The sequence below is a fragment of the Sus scrofa genome, chromosome 15 (assembly GCF_000003025.6).
Source record: "Sus scrofa isolate TJ Tabasco breed Duroc chromosome 15, Sscrofa11.1, whole genome shotgun sequence".
NCBI lineage: Eukaryota > Metazoa > Chordata > Mammalia > Artiodactyla > Suidae > Sus > Sus scrofa.
In genome coordinates, this window is record NC_010457.5 from 117,274,883 (window position 1) to 117,298,565 (window position 23,683).

The 23,683-nt window shown below is 36.8% G+C and overlaps 1 protein-coding gene across 1 annotated transcript in view; it reads right to left on the reverse strand.

Annotated features, from left to right (window-relative positions):
- ABCA12 (ATP binding cassette subfamily A member 12) overlaps positions 1–23,683 on the reverse strand; it is a 206,306-nt gene that overhangs the window by 30,179 nt on the left and 152,444 nt on the right. The window contains 11 exon segments of the mRNA XM_021074975.1: positions 4,679–4,784; positions 7,075–7,162; positions 10,312–10,439; positions 13,066–13,159; positions 14,268–14,354; positions 15,218–15,470; positions 17,962–18,109; positions 18,815–19,051; positions 20,399–20,559; positions 21,367–21,563; positions 22,735–22,953. Of these exon segments, the coding sequence (XP_020930634.1) occupies positions 4,679–4,784; positions 7,075–7,162; positions 10,312–10,439; positions 13,066–13,159; positions 14,268–14,354; positions 15,218–15,470; positions 17,962–18,109; positions 18,815–19,051; positions 20,399–20,559; positions 21,367–21,563; positions 22,735–22,953 (1,718 nt within the window).

The following is a 23,683-nucleotide window of genomic DNA, read 5'->3' on the forward strand; positions in this document are numbered from 1 at the left end:
ATTCAGTTAATTATAAATACCAACTTTAGATGAATAATGTAATATTTTCTAAAGAATTTTAATTTGGGGATATTCTTTCAAAAGAAAATGATTCCCATCCACTCCCAGTCACATCAATGCCATACAATTGATGGCACTCACTCTTTCTTTCTCTCTCTTTCTCTCTCTCTCACACACACATACACCCACACACACGCCCCAGTTTTTTCCACATTGTTACAGAATTTTGAGGGAAGGGGCAAGAATTTACACTTCTTATGTGGTATGTTTCCCCTCTATTAAACTTAAGCAATTGTTTTCTACTTTCTCCTCTCCATGGTCATATGTATGTTTGTATCAGTGGAACTTTAGATATGTATGACATTTAAAGAAGCAACTCAAAGGGAGACCAATTATGTGAGGATCTCCTAAAGAGGAGACACTTTCCACCCTCATCTCTTTTCATCGTGCCATATTGGATATGGCAGGGAAATACTGTAGCCTGAGAAGAAACTAGCTGGCTCCAGAAAAGTAGCCACTTAATTCCAATATGGTTCTTAATTATTTGTATCTCCCAGCATTAGTTATACTTTCTGAATTAGAAGCAAGGTTCTTTCCTCCTTTTCCTGAGAGGAAAGTTGGTTAGCCAGAGTCAAAATGGGCTGTCAAGTTTCCCAAAGGACATGGTGTAGAGGCAAAACCTATACTGTCTGAGGAACTTTGGGAAAGAATGATAGGGGATAGGAGTGAGTATACCCCTTAAACATGTTTTCCTGTAGGGTTATAAGCTGAGCAAGAACTTTCTCACTTACTGATCATATAGCATTATGTTCATTACATTGTGATATGAAGGCTCTTTCACAACACCCAACTATTATAGATTATTCTAAAGTTCTATTATTTCCATTAACTTAAACTTATAATTTTTATTAGAGTATGACATATTTTAAGATTGAATTCTGCAACTGTTATATGTGGAAAAAATATATAGTTAAAATAAAACAAAGAAATGAACAGCAATAATAGTCAATTTGACCTATAATTTAATCACATCATTGGGGGAATGCAATTTTCTTATCTTTTATATAAATTAATGGACTCTCTTTTACTGAGATTCAATTTTCCTTGGGCCCTATTTAAACCTTGTTGCTAGATATAATATAGACAAGGGGAAAACACTTCTCCTATTTCTGATTTGTATTTCAGAATCAAGAAATACTATTTCATCAGAGGAATCTTTACATTTACAGTTGCTCCACCATGAACAATGCTGCTGAACCAATTCTCTTGTACATATCTTTAGCTGAAAGATCAAGTAACAGTATTAGGGTTTGGAATCTATATTACAATCTTCTCTGTGGGCTTGACAGCATCCAGCAAAATATCTTTCTTTTTTTTTTTTTTTTCTTCACCTGTTGCATGTGGAAGTTCCCAGGCCAGGGATGAACCCAGGCCACAGCAGTAACACAATGGATCCATAACCAGCTGAGCCACCAGGGAACTCTCAACATCACCAGCATAACATCTTGAGCACAGTGATTAGTCCATGAATGCTTACTGAATCTCTTAAAATCTTAAAATTTCAATTTTTTTCCTCTACATAAAATATATATTAAAAATAACACATTTTCTGTTGTCTGTCTCTATGCTTGTAAACCTAAAATGAGTAACTTCTCATTGACCATTGTTACTAAGGCAATAAGGATAAACACTAGGGTGGAGGAAACAATGTGTTACTATTTTTGGAAAAGAGCCTCATTGTGTAACATTTGTTAGCAAAAACAAGCAAATTTGTATTCTTTGGGAAGAAAGAACAGAATTTCCATGTTAAATTAACCGCTAGAGGGAACCACATGAATATAACAGATACTGGCATTGCAAAGGAAAACTAATTAATAGATTTTTATTAGCATGTTAAAATTCAAAGAGAATCAACTTTACAGCTAAAGCAAAATCTCAATTCACATAGAATCCAACAAAGACGCCTTAAAACAGCTAGTGTAGTAGGGGGGCAGGTGGTAGGAAAATAATTGAGCTGATTTTTAAAGACAACATTATCATGGTAGATCCTACAATGCATTAGAAAACAATAAAAGTATTTTCAGGTGACATGGATGTCTGCTTTGAAAGAAAAAAAACTCCTTCCAGAGAAGGTGGAAAGCTATCACTTTCATAACTCTGTATAAGAAAAGTTAATAAAAAACAGAAGGCATACTACTACTACTACTAATCGCTATATAACTCAAACTAAGCCTTATTTATTTATTTATTGGATGCCTTGTGGCATATGGAGTTTCCTGGCCAAGGAATGACTCCAAGACAGATTTTCGACTTATGCCACAGCTGTGGCAATGCTGGATCTTTAACACACTGTGCCAGGCTGCTGTGCCAGGATCAAACCCATGTCCTTGCCACTGCAGAGACACCACTGATCCTGTTGCACCAAAGCGGGACTCCTAAGCTTTATTTTATTTTATTTTATTTCATTTTACTTTATTTTATTTTATTTTTATTTTTTTAATTACTCAATGAATTTATTACATTTATAGTTGTACAATGATTATCACTAAGCTTTATTTTTAAATTTAAAACATTTCCTAAGGATGTCCCTTTTCAGCAGGAAGGAGTCAGAGTGGTTGTTGCCTCTACCCTCCACCCCCCTACCTCTCTTGCCCCATAGTTAGAGTCTCCAACTCTAGAGGGGGGGATTGAGGCAGAATAACAACTCAGATAGGCAGTGCAGGAGCATGGGCTTCAATGCATTCTTTGATGTGGCTACTGATTAATATTTCTGGCTAAGGGCTCTAGGGAGTAACATCCCCACAGGCCTTGTTTACTGTAGGGAGTGTACCTATGCCTAGATGGACATTAATCTCTTACCCACTGGTGACTCAGTCTATGGGAAGAAAAGGGCAAAGAAACCATGAGACTTATGGGACATTTCTGCCCTTATAAGACCCCTATTGGACAAGGACTGATATAAGTAACTGTGCAAGGCCAATGGGAGAAAACCATATCTTTCTGGGCCCCACGTTGGTAACCCCCATCATTAAGGGATAAAAACTCCTATAGGACAATGCGGGGGCATTCTTCTTCCCCCTCTCAGCCTGTCCTGGGAGCTATTTGTTTTCCTGTATAACACTTTTCTTGCTTGAAAAAACAAGCAAGCAAACAAACAAAAATTTCCTTTAGGGGTCAATATAAAGTTTATATTCCAGAATTATTAATTCTTTAGACTCTGCAACTTAAAACACAGTTGTAAGGGCCACAGAAAGCCTGATGTGGTCTAAACTGATCCAGATTGCTTTGGTTTTGGTAAGGAACACTAATAATAAATTAAATCTGAATACTGGTTTCAAAAGCCGACCCTTTAAAAGGGGCATTGTCTCTTTTTCTTACATACATACCTTTGCAACATTTCCCCCTAGTCATTTCTAAACTTCTTACATTTTTATTATCTGTCACAGCAGCAAGGGTCTTTTGCTCTGAATACGACATCCTACTAAAAGTCAAATGTTCAATAGTATTTCAAACCAGGTTATACTAGACCCACCTGGCTTTGGTCACTATTTAACTTAACTTACCACTTTTGACTACACCCTTTATTGATCTTCTAGGTCTAAGGACTACCTATCAATTTTGTTATTTTCTTACTGTTCCTGCTGCTAGGAAAATGCCAAAGCAGTTGGGAAAAATACTGCTTTCTCTGAAATGAAGACTCTGAAAGATTCTGTTCCCAGAATAAGTATTTGATTCTGCAGTTTACTTCTACAATCCCCAGAACACCCAGCACATGCTATTACATACAACAGTAGGGAGATGGAGGAAAGGTAGACGTCGGCGTTTTGAAAAACAATAGTCTATGTGTTAGCCCATATGTTAGGCTAGTAACTCAGAGTTGGCCAGCAAATATGTTCCTCCATTTTTCTCCATATTTATTATTTTTGAGGACCAGCGTGGGGAAATAATTTGAGCAAGGCTGAAGAAGATGAATAGTCTGATGAACAGTAATTGAATTAGAAAAAAATCAGTTTCTTTCAATTCCGAACCCTTTTAAAAACTATGTGGAAGCTTATTGGGAAATCCCACTAAAGTAGACCTGGATGAGTATAGAGAAGTATTAGGAAAATGAAGAGGCAGGAGCCAAACAGGCCTGGGTTCAAATCCCACTCTGATTCCCAGAAAAATAACAGTAGGGAACAATAATACTAGTCCTCAGAGGGTGCTGAGGATTAGCAATATTTTATACAAAGCTTGTGTCATCATGGTAAGTGCTCAATTAATGGTACCACTTCACTTCTGGTACGACTTTCTAGTTTAAAAGTTTTGTTTCCACATTTAGATCCGTGTACAATATTCACTGACATTATTATTTTATCTTCAGCCTGTATAGAAGTAAACAGTTATAAAATATGTTTTCTATGAGATATAACTACTAGATGTGAGAGCAGAAATAAGTGTGAAGTCAGCATTATTATCCTGGCTTGATAAACGAGGAAGCTAAATTAGCCTGAAGTTAAGGGGATTATCCAGAATATTCCATCTGGTTGTAGTTACTATTTCCAAACTCCTTTTAAAAATCTGTGATTTAAATACCATAAAATAGCTGCCACTGGGAGGAAATGAGATCTAGTTTGCATTTTTCTATGGAGAGTAGCAAAAGCTGCAATACAAGAAGCATCTGTGTAAGTAACTTTACCGTGTCGGGCAGCATCGTATTTTGACATGTTGACTCGCAGGAGGAAATTATTAAAGCTGTTGAGGTAAGCTGGAAGGGAGTGATAGCCTTCTGGATCATACCATACCTGTTAAATTCCAAAAGAAGGCAAGATCGGTATGGTATTCAAATAAATTAGGCAGTTTAGAATTTACATTTAAAATAAGTATACCAATTTCCCAGTAACTTATTTCATCTTGGAAATTATGAACCATCCCCTAGAGTGTTGACCAAAGATGTATAAGTTTCCAAATTAAAGATGGTCAGAGATTGGGGAAAATAGGGTTTTTTTCTGCATGATAGCATCAAGTTATTAGATATCCCAGAACTTCTCTACAGGTAAAGCTTGAAATAAACTGAAGAAATCATTATTATCTTCATCTCTGTGTCTAGTCTATAGCAATGCTGGAATAGAACTAAAGCATTCTGTCTCTCATTAATAATAATAATAATAATAATAATAATAATAATAATAATAATAATAATAATAAATGGTATATAGGCCTGGCTGTAGAAATAAATTAAATATACAAACATGACGCCTTTAGCAAAAAGACTGATAACCCTGAATCTCCCCACTAACTTTCTACTGCTAGTTATAACCCAGAAGCAGGTAAGTTCTTTACCTTCTATGTCAAAAGCAGAGGGGTTTAAAATATTGGTATAGCTCAACTCAAGAAACCCAGTTGATAATTCAAAATTATAAATCTGATTTAGAGAAAAATTATTTAATATTAGAACTCCTTCCCTTATGCAAAAATGGTTACTCTATGTGTGGAGAAAGGGAAGAAAGGAACAGAGTGGGGGCATTCAAACTCCAGCAGAAACTATTTACTTTCTATATGACCTTGTAAAAACTAGCTAACATAGACTCAATAATATCTCTCTTAGGTGTGCTGTAAGGATGAAATTAGGTAGTTGATGTACAAGATGACAGTGGTGCTAGGTTTATAACAGTCACTAAATGAATATTAGTTTCTTCACTTCCCCCAAGTTGTATATATCTCTTACTACCAAATGAGAAATACGTGAAGAATAATTTAAAATTTAAAGACTACTTGTGATCATATGAGTAATCATATGTGTGTCTGATTCTGTGACTCAAGCTTGTTTACAATTCAAAGTACATGTATAATCTAGGAGAAAAAAAAGTCAATGGGATTATTTACATCCATAAATTCTGTTAAGTTTCCATGTTCTTTTTTTTTAGGGCTGCACCCGCAGCATATGGAGGTTCCCAGGCTAGGGGTCCGATTGGAACCATAGCTGCTGGTCTACACCACAGCCACAGCAACAGCAACATCAGATCCGAGCCGCGTCTTCAACCTACACCACAGCTCACGGCAATGCCAGATCTTTATCTCACTGCATGAGGCCGGGAACTGAACCTGCAACCTCATGGTTCCTAGTCAGATTGTTTTCACTGCCCTATGATGGGAACTCCAAGTTTCCATGTTCTTTAAGAAGCAAAGCTAAACATATATGACCCATATACAAGGGAAAATGCATAAAACATTAATGTATAGTTTAATAAAAAATTGTAAAGGCAGTAAACCCATCACTCAGGGTGAGAAATAAAAGTAGCCAGTACATCTCATTTTTTTTTCTTTTTTTTTTTTTTTTGTCTTTTAAGGGCTGCACCTGTGGCATATGGAAGTTCCCAGACTAGGCATCAAATTGGAGCTATAGCTGTGGCCTATGCCACAGCTACAGCCACAGCAACGAGGGATCCAAGCTGCCTCTGTGACCTACATCACAGTTCATGGCAATGCTGGATCTTTTACCCACTGAGTGAGGCCAGAGATCAAACCTGCATCCTAATGGATACTAGTCAGATTCGTTTCCACTGCATTACAGTGGGAGCTCCCAGTACATATCATTTTTTAATTGCAATACTCTCTCACTTCTTCAAACAATATGGTTGAGTTTTGCCTACTCTCAAAGTTTATGGTACATGTAATTATAGTTATGTATTCCTTTTTGTCTTTTTCTTTGCTTCCTAATAATGTTTGGGAGAGTCAGCCTATTTGTTGAATGAAACTGAGCTCATTCATTTCCATGGCTGAAGGTTCTACTGAATGAGTACATAAGAGTTTACCTTTTTATTCTACTGTGTGTTAACATTTAGGATTGTGTTTTTGCCTAATTTGAGAAATATTATTGTGTACATTTTTGTATATGAAAATGGGTACTTGTCTGTACACTTTTCCCTAGGATAAATACACAGGATAGGAACCATTATATTATGGAATATGATTGTTCCAAAGAGCTTTTCAAATGATTGGTCAGTGTTTTGTTTTAACCTCATAAAAATGCTTGAATATTTCAAATTCACTTTCTCATGTGTACGATATCTCAAAAGAAAGATTATAATTTACCTTGGCAAGTGTTCTATTAGCAGGAACTGCTGTTATATCAAAACGCAGGTCTTTAGTCAAAGGTAGTCCAAAACTCCAACCTCCATATCTACACAGAAAAATTGATATTTGTTTTAATGGAGAAAATACTCATAAATAGGTCTAAAATGTTTAACAACTCATTTCTTTCCATTAGGAACATGTTTACAGAAAGAAATATTTCTGTCTGACAAATATAATTTTATTAATTTCTTTTATCATATTTTAGTCTAAAGTGTACATTATAGCTAGAAGTAAAAAAGTCTTTCTAAAAATTGCAAATATAGAGTAATTGTTCTGAAAATAAGTTAACACATAAACTAGACAACTTCACCAACTTAACTGGATCATGCACCACTTCAAAAATCTTAAGATTTTAGTGCTTAAATGTCTTTTTCTAAAAGTAATTTAATATTAAAGTGATATCTTTTTTTCAAATGGCTCTATTTCTTCTATTCTCCAATCTTTTTTTCTAATCTGTCCCCTAGTGCTCTACTTTTTTATTCCTGGATGTTTGAAGGGGAGTTGTATGTATATAACTACTTGTAAGATCTTGGACTTTTAAAGTAGAAAATGGATTATTGAAAAAAAATATATGTACTCTGCTGTACAATGGAAAAAATAAAAATTATTAAAAAAATCAAGGATAATCTTAGCCCCAATTTGGGAAAAAAAAAAAAAAGACAGTGTGGTACTGGCACCAAAACAGACATACAGACCAATGGATCAGAATATAAACCCAGACACCTATGATCAATTAATCCTCAACAAAGGAGGCAAGAATATAAAATGGGAAAAAGACGGTCTCTTCAGCAAGTGGTGCTATGAAAACTGCCACATGTAAATCAATGAAACTGGAACACATCCTCACACCATGCACAAAAAATAAACTCAAATGGCTTAAAGACTTAAACATAAGACAAGACACCATCAAATGCCTAGAAGAGAACATAGACAAAACATTCTCTGATATCAACCTTACAAATGTTTTCTCAGGTCATTCTCCCAAGGCAACAGAAATAAAAGCAAAGATAAACTAATTGGACCTGACCAAATTGACAAGCTTTTTCACAGCAAAGGAAACCATAAAAAAAAAAAAAGACAACTTATAGAATGGGAGAAAATAGTTTCAAAATGATACAACTGACAACGACCTAATCTCTAAAATATATAAACAACGTATACAACTCAACAGCAAAAAACCCAACAACCAATGGAAAAATGGGCAAAACACCTGAATAGACATTTCTCCAGAGAAGATATACAGATGGCCAACAAGCACAAGAAAAAGTGCTTAATATCACTGATTACTAGAGAAATGCAAATGCAAATCAAAACCACTATGAGATACCACCTCACACCAGTCAGAATGGCCATCATTAATAAGTTCACAAATAACAAATGCTGTAGGGGGTGTGGAGAAAAGGAAACCCTTCTACACTGTTGGCTGGAATGTAATTTGGTACAAGCATTGTGGAAAACAGTATGGAGGTACCTCAGAATACTAAACATAGAACTACCATATGACCCAGCAATCCAACTCTTGGGCATATATCTGGACAAAACTTTCCCTGAAATAGACACACGCACCCATATGTTCATTGCAGCACTATTCACAACAGCCAAGACATGGAAAACACCTAAATGTCGGTCAATAGATGAATGGATTAAGAAGTGGTATATATACACAATGGAATACTATGCAGACATAAAAAAGAATAAAATAATGTCATTTTCAGCGATGTAGATGGAAATAGAGACTCTCATACTAAGTGAAGTAAGTCAGAAAGAGAAAAAAATACCATATGATATCACTTATATCTTGAATCTAATATATGGCACAAATGAGCCTTTCCACAGAAAATAAACTAATGGACTTGGAGAACAGACTTTTGGTTGCCAAGGGGGAGGGGGAGGGAGTGGGATGGACTGGGAATTTGGGGTTAATAGATACAAACTATTGCCTTTGGAATGGATAAGCAATGAGATCCTGCTGTATAGTACTGGGAACTATATCTGGTCACTTATGATGGAGCATACTGGAGGATAATGTGAGAAAAAGAATGTATATATATATGTATGTGTGACTGAGTCACTTTGCTGTACAGTAGGAAATTGACAGAACACTATAAATTCACAGAATTAGCTATAGTGGAAAAAATTAAAATCACTAAAAAAAAAAAGAAAATACTTCCCCCAAAATCCAAGTAATAATTTTAAAGTTAGTTTACATATCCATCATTTACTGGGTTAAATAAGTAATAATAAATAATGTTCATAACAAATCTCATTTCATTGAAAATAGTTACAAGTATATTCACACGTGTTGACCAACTTTCCCCTCCCAGCTTTATTAAGACATAGTTGACAAAAAAAGTGAATATATTTAAAGCTTAGAAATGTCTTGATATATATATATATATATATAGTGAAATAATTTTCACAATCAATTTAACTAACATATCCATTATCACACATAGTTACATCTTGAGAATTCTTAAGGCCTACTCTCTTAGAAAATTTCAAGTAACAATACAGTATTTTTAAGAATACTCACATTGCTCTAATTAGGTCTCCAGAATGTACACCTTGCATTACTGAAACTTTGTAGCTTTTGAACAATATCTCCCCATTTTGCCTTTCCTCCAAACTCTGGCAACCACTATACTACTTTATCCATGAATTTGACTATTTTGGATTTCATTTACAAGTGAAATTATGCAATATTTGTCTATTATTCCCCTTAGCATAGTGTTCTCCAGGTCCATCCATGTTGCAAATGTAAGGCTGCCAAATTTATAGCAAATGTTTAGATGGCTTAACAACAAGCCTGTGGCCGTGCTGTACAATGAAACATTTTATTCACATGCAGATACCATGTTTTGTTTTGACACATTCATATTGCAGCTAAGGACAACTGTCACCAAAAGCCATGCCTTAAAACTTTCCATGTTGGCATAATCTAGTCAATAACTTCTCTTTTGCTTAGATTAACAATAAATTTTTGAAGTCTTAGACAATGCTTTTCAATGTGATCAAATCTTGAGTCATTACTTAAACTTTAATATGTAAGGCTGTTTAGATAAAACAGAATTTACTCAAATAGTCAAAAGAAACTTGCATTTATTGCCAAAAATTCAAAAGATATATACTATTAAAATTGTAACAGTAAGAAAGCAAGATAGTCTAAATTAAATGTTATTAACAGAGTATTTTTACCTTTTTTGCGTAAACTCATTAGCAGTTGATATAAGATAATTTTCCAAGCGGTGCCCGGTCAGGTTATAAATTACTTGGGAAGAATAAGTTCTTCTATGAGGTGGAGAATAGTTAAATTTAGGACATTCCTGAAAAATAAGGTTAAAAATTAAGTTCTTTCTGGACAATGCTATACAAATTAAATAGACAATGTTAAGGAGCTTCAGTCTCATGATTTGTCCTATTAGAGCAACTGGTAGAGTATGATAAGAGTATCCTTTGCCTCTAAGGAGGTTTGAGAAGGAAATCATCTTGCTGACGGCAAGAAATTAGAACAAATAGTTGTTATTTATATAGAGCACATACCTGTGTTTAGAACTCGCTTAAAGCCAAAAAGGAACACAAGTTAACTAATGTTCTACATTTCTTTCACTGTACTGACAAGCCTGATGTGTTTGGAGAATAACTTTAAACATTCAGATGACTCAAAATTGCCTCAATAATTCACAGGGAAGAAAAAAATGTTTGCTTCATATTGAAAAGATAATATTAACAGGCATAAGTTCTTAGGGACTGACTGCAGTGGAGAAAAGTTTGTGTTATATTAGTTTTAAGGTATAAAACCTAGGTGTCAGAGCTCAATTGTATACATATTTAAATTTAAAAATAATTTAATTCTACCTAAATCAATATATATATATAGATTGCTTATACATACATAAGTTGCAAAGACAGTATAGAGACTGCCTGTATGCCTGTCAACCAGTTTTTCCCATTGTTATCATCTTACATTACCATTGTACATGTGTCAAAATTAAGTACCTTGTTATACTACTATTAATCAATTTGAGCTTAGATTAAACCACTTATTTTTATGTTTGTAGCTTTCTGCACTTCCTGACTACTTACTTTTCATTAAAACTTCCCATGCTTCACGGTCATGCAGTTTAATTGGGGAAAGCTTCGTATGTTTCCAGTTTTTCCTTCCAGCTTTCATGGGGTCCCAGAGCCTGAGCCTGGCACCTCATGTGTGTATCAAGAGCATTAAGTTGCAAGTTGCTCTAAAATATAAAATTTCACCGTGCATCAAGTTGTATCAACTTGAAGATCACATTCTGGAATGTCACTGGTTTCATAAATAGAGATACCCTTATGTATGCAGTGCAACTTTTAGCTTTAATATTTTTATGGAATAATATTATATATACAGAAAAGCATATAGATTATAAGTATACTGCTTGATAAATATTGACAAACTGAATACACCCTTGTAACCGACAAATGGATCAGAAAACAGAACAATGCTAGTACCCCAACCCCTCTGGTCATGCTTCTTCCCAATAACTACCACTTCCAAAGTAATTGGCACAGAAGAGTTTTGCATGTTTTTGTATTTTATATAAATGTAATTGTATTGTATGTATGTACTTTCTCATATTTGGCTTTATTCACTCATCATTTGTTTGTGAGAATATGATGTGTGTAGTTGTAAACCATTCTCATTTTGCTGTATGTAGAATTTCATTGTGGAAATACACTGCATTTGATTTATCTCCTCTACTATTAGTGGGAATTTTGGTGGCTATTATAAATAGCATTGCTATGAATATTCTAGTGTTTGACTAAGTGAATTTTTTCATGTTTCTGATGGGATTATAACAGGAATGGAATTGCTAAATCCATTGGGTATGTATATGTTCAGCATTAGTAGATACTGTCAACACTCTTCAAGAGCTATTTACACAAATTTGGATTCTCATCAGCAGAATATAAAATTGAAAATAATTTAATCTACTGAGTTTTTTAAATTAATAAAATTTATCCAGATTCCAAGCCTAAATACTAAGTTAGTTGACTTTTACCGTGAGGTCAAGAAAATACATGAAGAATTTCAGAAATTAGCCAAGTTGGATGAGGAATTAGAAAACTCTGAGTACTGGGTAAGACTAATATTTATATATGCAAGGATTTCAGAAGATGCTTGCTGGATCCCAGCTTTCATTGTTAGTAACTGCCTTCCGTGAGACCACAAAAATAGGTTGCATTTACTGAAAACATCTTTATTCTAAAATACTATATGTACCAAGACAGTTTAGGATGTAATCCTATGGCACTTTGAAGAAAATATTTATTGCTAGATTCCTCCCTAAGAGGAAGTAAGCTGACAACATAGTGACCCTCAGATACTCACGACCTCTTCAACAATATTTAATTTCCCCAGGGAATTTGATTTTCTTAAAAGTTTATTGACTTGATAAGCCCAGCAAACTAAGGTATGTATCTGTAGAACTACAGACAGAGATGGCTGGACAATCTTTAATGTTTCTTTCAGGATACCGATGTTTCTTGCATCCTGGAGGTGTTGCTTATAAACATGGAGTTCTGTTCTGAACTTACACATTACTAACTTCCCAACTGACCACTACAGTAATAGTCTCGCTGTGTTTTCAAATATAGACAGTTATGGTAGTAGCATTCTGTTGTCTGAAACATAGAGCTTTCTGGTTACAACTGAACTGAGACCAAAAATTCATTTTCCATTGGTTTCTGCAAAGACCATCATAGAATTACTTACCTCAGAAGTTTGTCCTAAGATGGATTTGAAACAGTGACCTGAAGTTCAGTGTTTTTGAGATGCCTAGGGCCACATCACTGAGCTACTAGCTTCCATAAAACAAAATTATACTGACTCTTTGGTAACCTGGATAGATATTTCAAGTTTTGACCTTTATTCCTTTCTTTTTTCTCCTTCACTGAGAGGCAATTCCATCTTACCTGGATATTTTCTGAGCAGGAGCAAACACCAAAATTAGTGATAGGTTCTCCGCTGCTGTTCCATTTTCCTAGACTGTCTTTCTTTAAACACCTTCTGCAAGTAAAAATGATATTGAAATGAGGTGTGTGTGTGCATTCTCACGTTTATGTATGAGCACATACGTGAGTATTTGGTATTAAATTCAGGTGTATAGTCCTAGGTTCAAATTACTGACTTTTAAAAAATATATATATATGTATACATTTTTTGTCTTTTCTAGGGCCGCACCCACAGCATATGGAGGTTCTCAAGCTAGGGGTCGAATCGGAGCTGTAGCCGCTGGCCTACACCAGAGCCACAGCAACGTGGGATCCGAGCCACGCCTGTGACATACACCACAGCTCACGGCAACTCAGGATCCTTAATCCACTGAGTGAGGCCAAGGATCGAACCCGCAACCTCATGGTTCCTAGTCAGATTCGTTAACCACTGAGCCACGAGAACTCCCAAATTACTGACTTTTCATAACTTGAATATTCATTGCACTACCATTTCCAAGTGATCTGACATTTTATAGGAATTGAGAGAGAACAAGTAATGATTAAAGTGTTGAGACCAAAGCTCATTGAATTGTCTTAATGTGGCAGGATGGAACTTTTGGACCCTTTTATTTCCTTTGCTTTTTTCATTCTCTCCTTTAATGGAAAGTGGATACTTTACAAAAATAATTGTCAGGTTTCTATGTGTCACGTATTATCTTGCAAGTGTGAATAAGCCACACCATGCAGAACAAAAACATGGGGATTGGAGTCAGAAGATGGGGGTCTTGGACTTAGAAACACAACTTTCTAGATATCTTTGGGCAAGTGTCTCAGTCCATGTGATCCTCAGTTTCCTCATCTTAAAAATGGGATTAATAATGCTCAGGGTGGTTGTGACTGTTTAATGAAAATATGTAGAAAAAAAAAACTGTACAGGTTTTAAAGCACCTGTTTATTATTACAGTATAGCAAAGTGAGTGGAATGAACTAAAGAAGATCAAATCCGTTAAAGACAGATTTCAATCAGGTGCTGACCTCCCCCATCCAAATAACATTACTCACTTGTCCACACACCCACACATACATGCACACATTTGCATGCACATGCATACACATGCATACGCATACACATGCACACACACTGGAGTGTTGAATAAAAGAAATAAACAAGAACCACTTACGGATCACTAGTGTTCAAACATATGTTGTCCATGCCAGGGAAGCTCCACATTGCTGAGACCAGATTTTTTGTGCTTGGGTGATAATTCCTGTAATATTAAAAGATAGAAACAAATTCATGATTCCACCACTGGTCTTCCATATTAAATTCATGCTCATGAATAGTTTGAAGAGATGAAATATGCTGTATGTAGGACAGTTTTCTTAAAAATCTAAAGAAAGACTTAGGTCTCAGAAAAAAAGGATCATGCACAAAAATAAGCATATGTCTCTATTTGGCTGCCTTATTATTTTCTTAACTGTCAAATGCATTTAGTGATCATCTACTTTATTAATTAATTAATTAATTTATTTTTAAGGGCCATACTCGTGGCATATGGAAGTTCCCAGGCTAGAGGTTGAATCAGAGCTACAGCTGCCGGCCTGCACCACAGCCACAGCTATGTGGGACCCAAGCAGCGTCTGTGACCTCCACCATAGCTCATGGCAATACCCGATCTTTAACCCACTGAGCAAGGCCAGGGACAGAACCAGCAATCTAATGGATCCTAGTCAGGTGCATTATTGCTGAGCCATGGCAGGAACTTGAGCGATCACCTACTTTATATATAACATTATATTATACAGAATTCTGACACTGCTATTCAATATTCAATAAAAATTTATTTGCTATATATTACAACAAATTGGGGACTCATACCTAACCTGGCTTTCCTGATTAAAGCCTCATCATTAAAAATAAAGATCTACAATAACTTTATTTTAGACAAACACGAAAACTCATAAAAGTTATGTGTTGGTGAGAGAAGTGTCAAGGTGCAATAAATCAAACTGTCTGTTCTTTTGGCAGGATCAGGGACTGAGGCTCCTTTAGCATTTCATGGCATTCATTCAGGCACAACTCACCTCTGGAGGCATGCGGAAATGTTTTAGTTAAAGGAGAGAAACTTACGCATAGAAGGCTGTCTGTTCAGAGGTACCATAAAGAGATGGGGAGATCTGGATCTCTGGATAGTTGTTGCTGGAATTCCTCAGGGTGCCAAGGCCCATGGCAGTAGTTACAAAGACGATGGGGAGAATAACCTGAGCTATGAAACCTTTCCAGTTCCTGCGGGTATGGTGGAACCTCTTAATGAGTATAGCCATTATCTTCTTCAGTAACAGACCAAAACCATCCAGTCTCTCTCCTCTGGTCAGGATTTTGTCTGATTAAAAAAAGGAGAGATTTAATATGGTTCTGGGAAATCCTGATAAATTAAGTAATAAAGCAACTTCAAAAACTACGGATGAATGGCAAAATGTGGCATGTAGGAAAAGACTATATTTTAAAGATTCTGATTTGAGGTTCAGCTCTTCATTGATCAGCTTTGGGACTGAGCCTCTCCATCTCATATCATATAGCTTATGTAAAAGTGCCTTGAAAATTATAAATTACTATACACAAAATATCCCTCATCATATGCATAGTAATTTTACATGTCAAGTGAGCTATCTAGAATTTTATAAATGAATAGTGTCCCCAGTCTCTAGTCTCAATGCAGATTCATTATGTATTACTAGCTACTAACACTCAAGAAATAGTTTCCATCAAGAGATTGAATTCAGGAGTTTCCACTGTGGTTCAATGGGTTAAGAATCTGACTACAGGGCTCCGGTTGCTGTGAGGTGTGGGTTTGATCTCCAGTCAGGCACAGTGGGTTAAAGGATCTGGTGTTGCCACAGCTGTGGCACAGGTTGTAGCTGTGGCATGGATTCAATCCCTGGCCCAGGAACTTCCATATGCAGTGGGTGTGACCATTAAAAAATAAGAGAGATAAATTGAATTCAAATAAAATAAATAGGAACCAAAACATTAGTCTAGTCTAACTCATTCCTATTGTGACTAACTTAATGATTGTAAGTCTAACTGGCTCTCATTCTAATGTGAGGTCCAATGAAGTCACCCTAAATGTAGGAAAAGGAAAATGCTCTTTTCCAAAGTATAATTCTAGTTCAAATACTTACTCATTACATTTCTTTTAGAAATTTGGACTGGTTACATGTCTTAAAATTCCATTTTTATCACTTCAGTTACAAAAGAGAACTCACTGGAAAAAATGTCTACTCCTCCCCCCAACCCTCCCAATCCCAACCCGTTCCCCACCCCTGCCATGAAAATGCTCTTCAGATGCTGAGAAAAACCCCATGGCTTCTGAGTGTGGGCAGAAGCTGGGCAGGCCATAAACTGTTGCTTACTCTACAGTTCAAGTACAACTGAAAATTTTAGCAGTCCCCTCTAAGAATATTTTCAAATATAATATTCTCTCCAAAGGCCTGCCACCAAGCACTCCTTTACATGTGATAAGATGACAGTATTTGTCAACCCTGTGGATATTTTTACTTATTCATCACAAATTATGCAGCATAAAAATCATGATCTTCATTTAGCTGATAAGGAAAAATACAAAGCTGCTTAATTTAAAATGAATTCCAATTAAACAGAGTGAACAAGTTTAAATGCAAACTCATATCTCTGCAAAGGGGAATTGTATATAAGGAGCTGAATATGTTAAGTCAATTAGTATGCTTTTCGGTTTCTTGAGAAATTACATGTGGATGACTTACAGGTGTATCAAATGAAGCAAATGTGCTTTCTAAAAGATAATGTCAATGAGGGGAATATTCTGACTGAAGAATAGTTTCAAATTATGAGACACATGCAGAGGCAAATATGTAACATTTGCTTCCTGAAGCAGATGTCCACTGTCCACTCAAAGTCCTCAGTTTCACAGACTCGACAATTATTTTCCCAAAAGATGATACCTGAGGAACCTAGCAGAGGACAAATGAGGCTCCCAAGTTCCAGAATTACACAGTCATCAGAGATGATCTTTTCTGAGTTTTAGAGCCAGGCACATGTTTAACTAAAAGCTATGTCCCCAGAGATTTTTCCCAATTTAAGCAAACTGTTGAAATGACTAGTCCATAATTTATACGTGATTTTACTATAAGCTTCCTTAAGTAAAGAGTGTTTCCAAAGGCATAAAGTAACTGTCTGAAAGAGAATAGAGAGTATAAAAGCTCTTTTCAAAAGAGCCCAATTCCTCAAGGTCATGTCAAGAAACATGATTTTCCAAACATATTTTTGTGAAGAATTGGAGGGGAAAACCTGTAGTTACAGGTTCTTAACCATCATGTCCAACTTCATCAGTTCAGAGAATCTCCCCTAAAAGCATTTTCTCAGCATCTGAATCATTCAGAGATGGGAGAAGGTTAGACATGTTTTCTAGTAAAGTCCCATGAAGAGTGATGACTCTTCAAAAAAACAAAAAAAAAACCCTCTTTTTAAAATGACTGTTACCTCCACTTGACCATGTCTAATAGCAGTGAGTGAGCTACCTTTTATAAATTGATGAACACAACTCTGAAGTTGTGGTAACATCCTGAAAATGACTTGCGGTGGGTGGAAGGAAGACTCACCATCACCCTAATAAAGAAGTTCTTTCACGTTCTTCAAAATATTTTTGAAACATAGAATTCAAATTGGCTTAATAAATACTTTGTCTAGAAAAAAGAAAGCTTGCATTTCTTTAGTCTTTTTAAATCTAGAAAGAATTTAGAGTTGAAATTTTAAACAATCAAAATCTGTCCTATGATTTTTCACATTTATGTCATTTATTGGAATTAAGCAAAAAAATGTGCACGTTAGATTTATACCGTCTCTGTCTGTGAAATTGCTGCTGCTCAGAGATAAATCGTCAGGAGTGGAGATGCCGTTGGTACTGGAATTTCCAATTTTCTTTTGTGTTAAATGCTCAAGACTCATATCCCTTTTTTGTGACTCTTTTGTCAAGTTCAGAAAGACCTAGAAAAAGAAGCCAGAATACTCAATTAACATAAAACACGCATATATTTTCTAGTTTCTAAGTTCAGTTTTCTTTTCTTTCTTTTTTTTTTTGGTAAGGGCCGCACCTGCAGCATATGGAGATTCCCAGGCGAGGGGTCCAATTGGAGCTGTAGCTGCCGACCTTCGCCACAGTCACAGCACCGCTGGATTGGAGACATGTCTGCAAACTACATCACAGCTCACGGCAACGCGGGTTCCTCAACCCACTGAGCAAGGCCAGGGATCGAACCCGTGTCCTCATGGATGCTAGTCGGGTTCGTTAATCACTGAGCCACCACGGGAACACCTATGTTCAGTTTTGATTTCAAATTTTTATCCCATTTATTCAGACAAATAAGTATGACTTTAAGGGATATTTTTGAGAGTGACTTTACATGAACATATTTGTATGTAAAAGACACACGTAAGTGGAGCAATATGATTGTTCTCAGAAGTCAGTCTTACATAAGAATAATATTGAGATAATTTTCAGATTTTCTGATTTAGTGAAATGGGTCTTTTTAATTAACTTTTTTTATAATCAAAAGCATCTTTACTTTTGGTTCCCTTTACTTCTTGAAATGTTTGTTTTAAAATAATTTTTTTAAAAGAACTGTTCATATTTATTCTAGGGCAACAATACATTGCATCAACTTTAAGAGAAAAGGAAATGTCCAGGTGTACCTCTTCCACCGTGGTATCCGAAATGCCGTAGCACCCGATGTTGAGGTCACCCATGCCACTGTCCAGCGCTCTCAGGAGTGAAAGATAGGCCCCCGACACTTTGGTGCTAAATGGAGGAAGCACATAGACAAGCTCCCCCCCGATGTCCTCCTTGAGGTAGGCTTCAGGGAGGTGTGACTGGATCATTGCTGTCACGGCTGTCGTGTCGCATGCTGTACTTGCACTTAGATTTGGACTCTAGAGACAAAAATAAAAGTTAAACACTTCTTGTCTTTACACCACAGTGCCCAAGGGCCCCAGTTAGAAGGTAGTGAGTTCCTTTGGCCACTCCAGATGTAGGTCAGGTCACACCTCACTCTTCTTATGGCTCCTTATCCCACTTGGGGTCCCTATGGTTGCCTAAAAGTCACTATTCCACTGGCTCCCCTCTCCCGCAACCCTGTCACCTCTCCAATGCATTGCCTACCATCCTCCATCCCACCATCCCGTGCTCCACCCCAGCAGCAGCAGTCTCTGTTGCTAGATTGCTTCAAGCTCGGGTGCACCCTTCCTCAGGGCCTTTGCCCGCATGGCTTATTCTCTGTCTGGACAACTCTTGGCTCAACTGTCACCTGCTCAGAGACCCTTTCACTTACTACTCTACTTAAAATGGCACCACTCGGCATTCCCTATTCCCCTTTCTCTGTTTTATTTCTACCCATAGCATTTATCACTGTGGATATTCTAAATAATATAGCTAACAATTTTACCATCTGAACTCCCCACACTCCAGCAGAATATAAACTCCAAAGGGCAGGTATCTTAGTATCGTCAGTTCACTGCTGTATCCCCAGTGGCTAGGATAGCGTCTTGGGCACATATTAAGACATAATATGCACCTAATATATACATTTTGAACGAATCAATGAATATAACAACGAACTACTTTTTGTATTTTGGAAGCCACATCAGGATGATCAAATATAAAATAAATGATAGTAGTCAAAACCTTTCTAATAGCATATACATCTTGCACAGTATTGATATATACGCTATTTTAGGTGGTACAGGGAGGCTTAATAGCATTTTTGTTCTACAAAGAAGTGAAAGCATCACTGCCCCATCTGAATTAGTCTCCACAGTGTCACTCGAGGAGTACTGATCAGAAGATGAATACATGACTGCATATTCTCCTCACCTACTTTTAATATAGTGGAAAATCTAATGTACACTGAAATGCTAGGGAAACTAACAGGCTGATCTTCAATCAGTAATGTGATAGATCATTTTTATCTAGCACATTGGCTCTCCACGTGCAATCCCAAACCAGCAGCATCAGCATCACTTGGGATCTTGGTAGAAATGTGGAAAATTCTGGAGCCCCATACCAGATCTCCCAGCTTAGAGACTCTTGGGGAGGAGCCCGAAATTGTGATTTAACCAAGACTTTCAAGTGTTCTGATATTCAGGTAAATTTGAGAAACACAAATGTAACACATTAATAATGAATTTTAGCAATGAATAAAGTTGGATAGATTCTGGTTCTATTTCATATAAATATGAATTTATGACCCCATAATGAGGTATGTTTTCTCTCCCACGAACCTTTTTCTTGGTGAGTGTGAGGTGATACCCATCCCCAAATGCTTCCTTGAGGTAAAAAGGTGACCCGCAGCAGCGCAGCCCACCCTGCTCCAGGAAGGCAATGCGGTCACTTAGCACTTCAGCCTCGTCCAAGTGGTGCGTTGACAGAATGATTGTTCTGGCTTGAAAATACAGAGGAGAACAAACAAGAATGAAAAATGAAGAGACCATTCCCAAGATATATTGAGTTAGCACAAGTAAATCCTGTGATTTATGAGGAGAAGAGTCACATTTTATGAGCTAACTGAAAAACTGATCAGAAAGAACTTCCAAAATGATCAAAGAAAAATTCAGAAGGGGTGTTCTTTGATATTTGGGGTGTTTTTATTAGAAGTTGGCAGCAAATGCACATTTTTATGCTGTAAGGCTAAATGTCCATACTCTACAGTGCGGGCAACCCCTCCCAATCCCTTAGTCTATTTCTTGGTTTCACTTCCATTCTGTCTGTTGGTCTGTCTGTCTGTCTCTCCTCCCTCCCCCTTTCTTCACTATGAAAAAGCATTAATTTTAAAGACTTTCTGAATATTCCTCTCTGATTAATCCATTCCACTTTGATTGCTCTTTTGCTTCACATCCTGTTTGTTAGCACTTATTTAGTCTGTTTTCAGTTTATTTTCATTTGTGTATGTTTGGTATCTCTAATTAGGTTCTCAGCTCCTCTGGGTAGCTGAGAACCAAAGGAACTTCTATCAGACTTGCATGCTCTCAAAAAGGTCAGTTAAGTGCTCAGTTCACACTGGGCATTACACAGATATTAACTAATTGATCCAGAAATTTAGCTGGGAGAAGAGAAGACTTGGGAAAAGGAAGGACCCGTCTGAGATGTTTAATGGAGATTATAAACAGAAAAGGTTTCAGCTTGTTTGTGTGCATACCGGAGGGCCAAATTATAACTGCTGGTTGGAGAAGCTATAAGAAGGTACTCATACCAGTTTTGTTTTTGGATATAACATCCCATATACTTCGGCGAGAGCATGGGTCAACTCCTGTGGATGGTTCATCCAAAATCACCACCCTTGATCCTCCGATAAGAGCTATGGATATGGATAACTTCCTCTTCATTCCTCCTGACAATGTTCCAACTCTCTTATGACGATGACTGTATAGTCCAGTATCTTTTAAAGTCCTTAAAAATAATGTTGATTATTTTTTACAGATGAAGATTTAGTTATTGGAAAAATACAATAAACATCTTAAATGATAGGTATTCACTAAGCAATTATTATGTGCTCAGCAAGGTACAATAAACTAGGATTCATGATACAGTTTTCTGTTATTTATCACATAGTTGGAGGCACAAAATCGATACTCAGAAAACAACAAAATGAATATATGGCTCATTATTTTATTCATTCATTTGACAAATATTTACAGAGTGCCTGCCTGTTTTCTGCCAGACTGTTTTAGGTGCTGGAGAAAAAAGCATCAAGCAGATAATATTCCTATCCATAAGGAGATTATGTTCTAGTTTGTGTGTGTATCGAGAATAATGGAGGGGAAATTCAGTTGATAAACATATTCCCTAGTAAGTTTATAATATGGTGTTGGGAAAAAACAAATAATGCAGGTACATGAGATGAGCACCTAGGGGGTATGCTATTTTAGGCATCTGTTTACATATGGTAGTCCTCACAGAAAAGGCAATATTTGAGCAGACACCAGCATGGTGGAGGAGTAAGTCAAAGGGCGGTCTGGGGAAGGCTCCTGTAGGTAAAGAGAACATGGAATGCCCTGAGGCTGGAACAGGCCAGCAAAACCCAGTGTGCACCTGGGCAAGCGCGCCTAGAGCAGAGTATATAGAGGGAAAGTAGAAGGAAATAAAAGTGATATTGGGGGCAGATTGGAAAGTGCCGCGGAGGCCTTGATAAGGACATTCCTGAGTTTCACACTGAGTGTAGTGAGAAGCCATTAGAAGGTTTTGACAGAGGAGTAACATGGTCTCGTCGGTGGTTTAAAAAGGTCACCTTGGATACTCTTTGAAGAATAGATTGTATAGGGGAAGAGATTGTATAGGGGAATACAGAAGTTGGAAGTCCAGTTAAGACCAGTACAGTAGCCACCAAGATTAGAAACAAAGGACTGGGGGCAATATGGCAGCCAGAGATGAAGAGAGTTAAATAATTTAAGTATAATAATAGGTTGTGAGGATAATGCTCTTAAATGTATACAATACTAGAAAAACAAAAAAACAAAAAACAATTGTTTTGTGAGAAAATTTTTCCTGTTATTGTTACTATAGCCCAGCCTCTTTTTGAGGGGGGTTACCAATGCATGTTCTCATTCTCATCGTAACTGACCTTTTTACTTCCTCGTGCAGCTGCTTTCTAGTCCAGTGAGGAACTTTGATGGAGCCATACAAGAGAAGGTGCTCCTTGGTAGTGAGGTAGCTGAACAAGACATCATGCTGCATGCAGACCCCCATGCTCTTCCGTACAGTATGTAGGTCTGTTTTGATATCTTTTCCATAAACAAAGATGGTACCTGATGAAGCCCCAAACAGTCCTGTCAACATGGAACTGGAAACAAAGAAACAATAAATTAGGTGTGAACCAAAGCTTTGACATAGATTTCAGGATTAAATACATCTCAGTGGCTAGCAAAAAATGCTACAGTGTATCTTCCCAGGCCAGGTCAAGCTATGAAGTAAAATGGTATTAATTGGGAATACAAGTTAAAATTAATTTAGAGTGTTATAGAAACACTACATGATGATGATGGTGATAATGGTGATGGCGGTGGGATGGTGGTGGTAATAGTGATAGAAATGGTTGCGCTCTTTAACCGCAAGTGTAATTTCTCCTTGAGCAAATGCCGACACTTCCCTGGCATCAGTTAGTACCTGTAGGCCACTGAGTCTCAAATTTATATCTCAGCTAAGATCTTTTCACTCAGTTCCAAGCTTGCTCTATATATCCAACTAACAATGTCACTTCTCCATGGAATCTCTTACAGGATACTCAAACTCAACATGTTTAAATCTTAGCTCGTGGACTTTGCCCTCAAACCCATACCCTCACTGGTGTTATTCTTTCAGTGTGTGATACCTCTCCCTACTGTTGCATAAATTTTTTCATGTTCCTATCTTAGTCTCCTAACTCCATTATCTCTCCATTTTCCAGCCACCACCATAGGGTGAGCCACATCACCATTTGTCTACCAACTGATATAGGCTCCTAATTCTGTTTCCCACATGAACTCTGATTATCTTCAGACTCTTCACTCTACACTGCAACTAGGATATTCTCA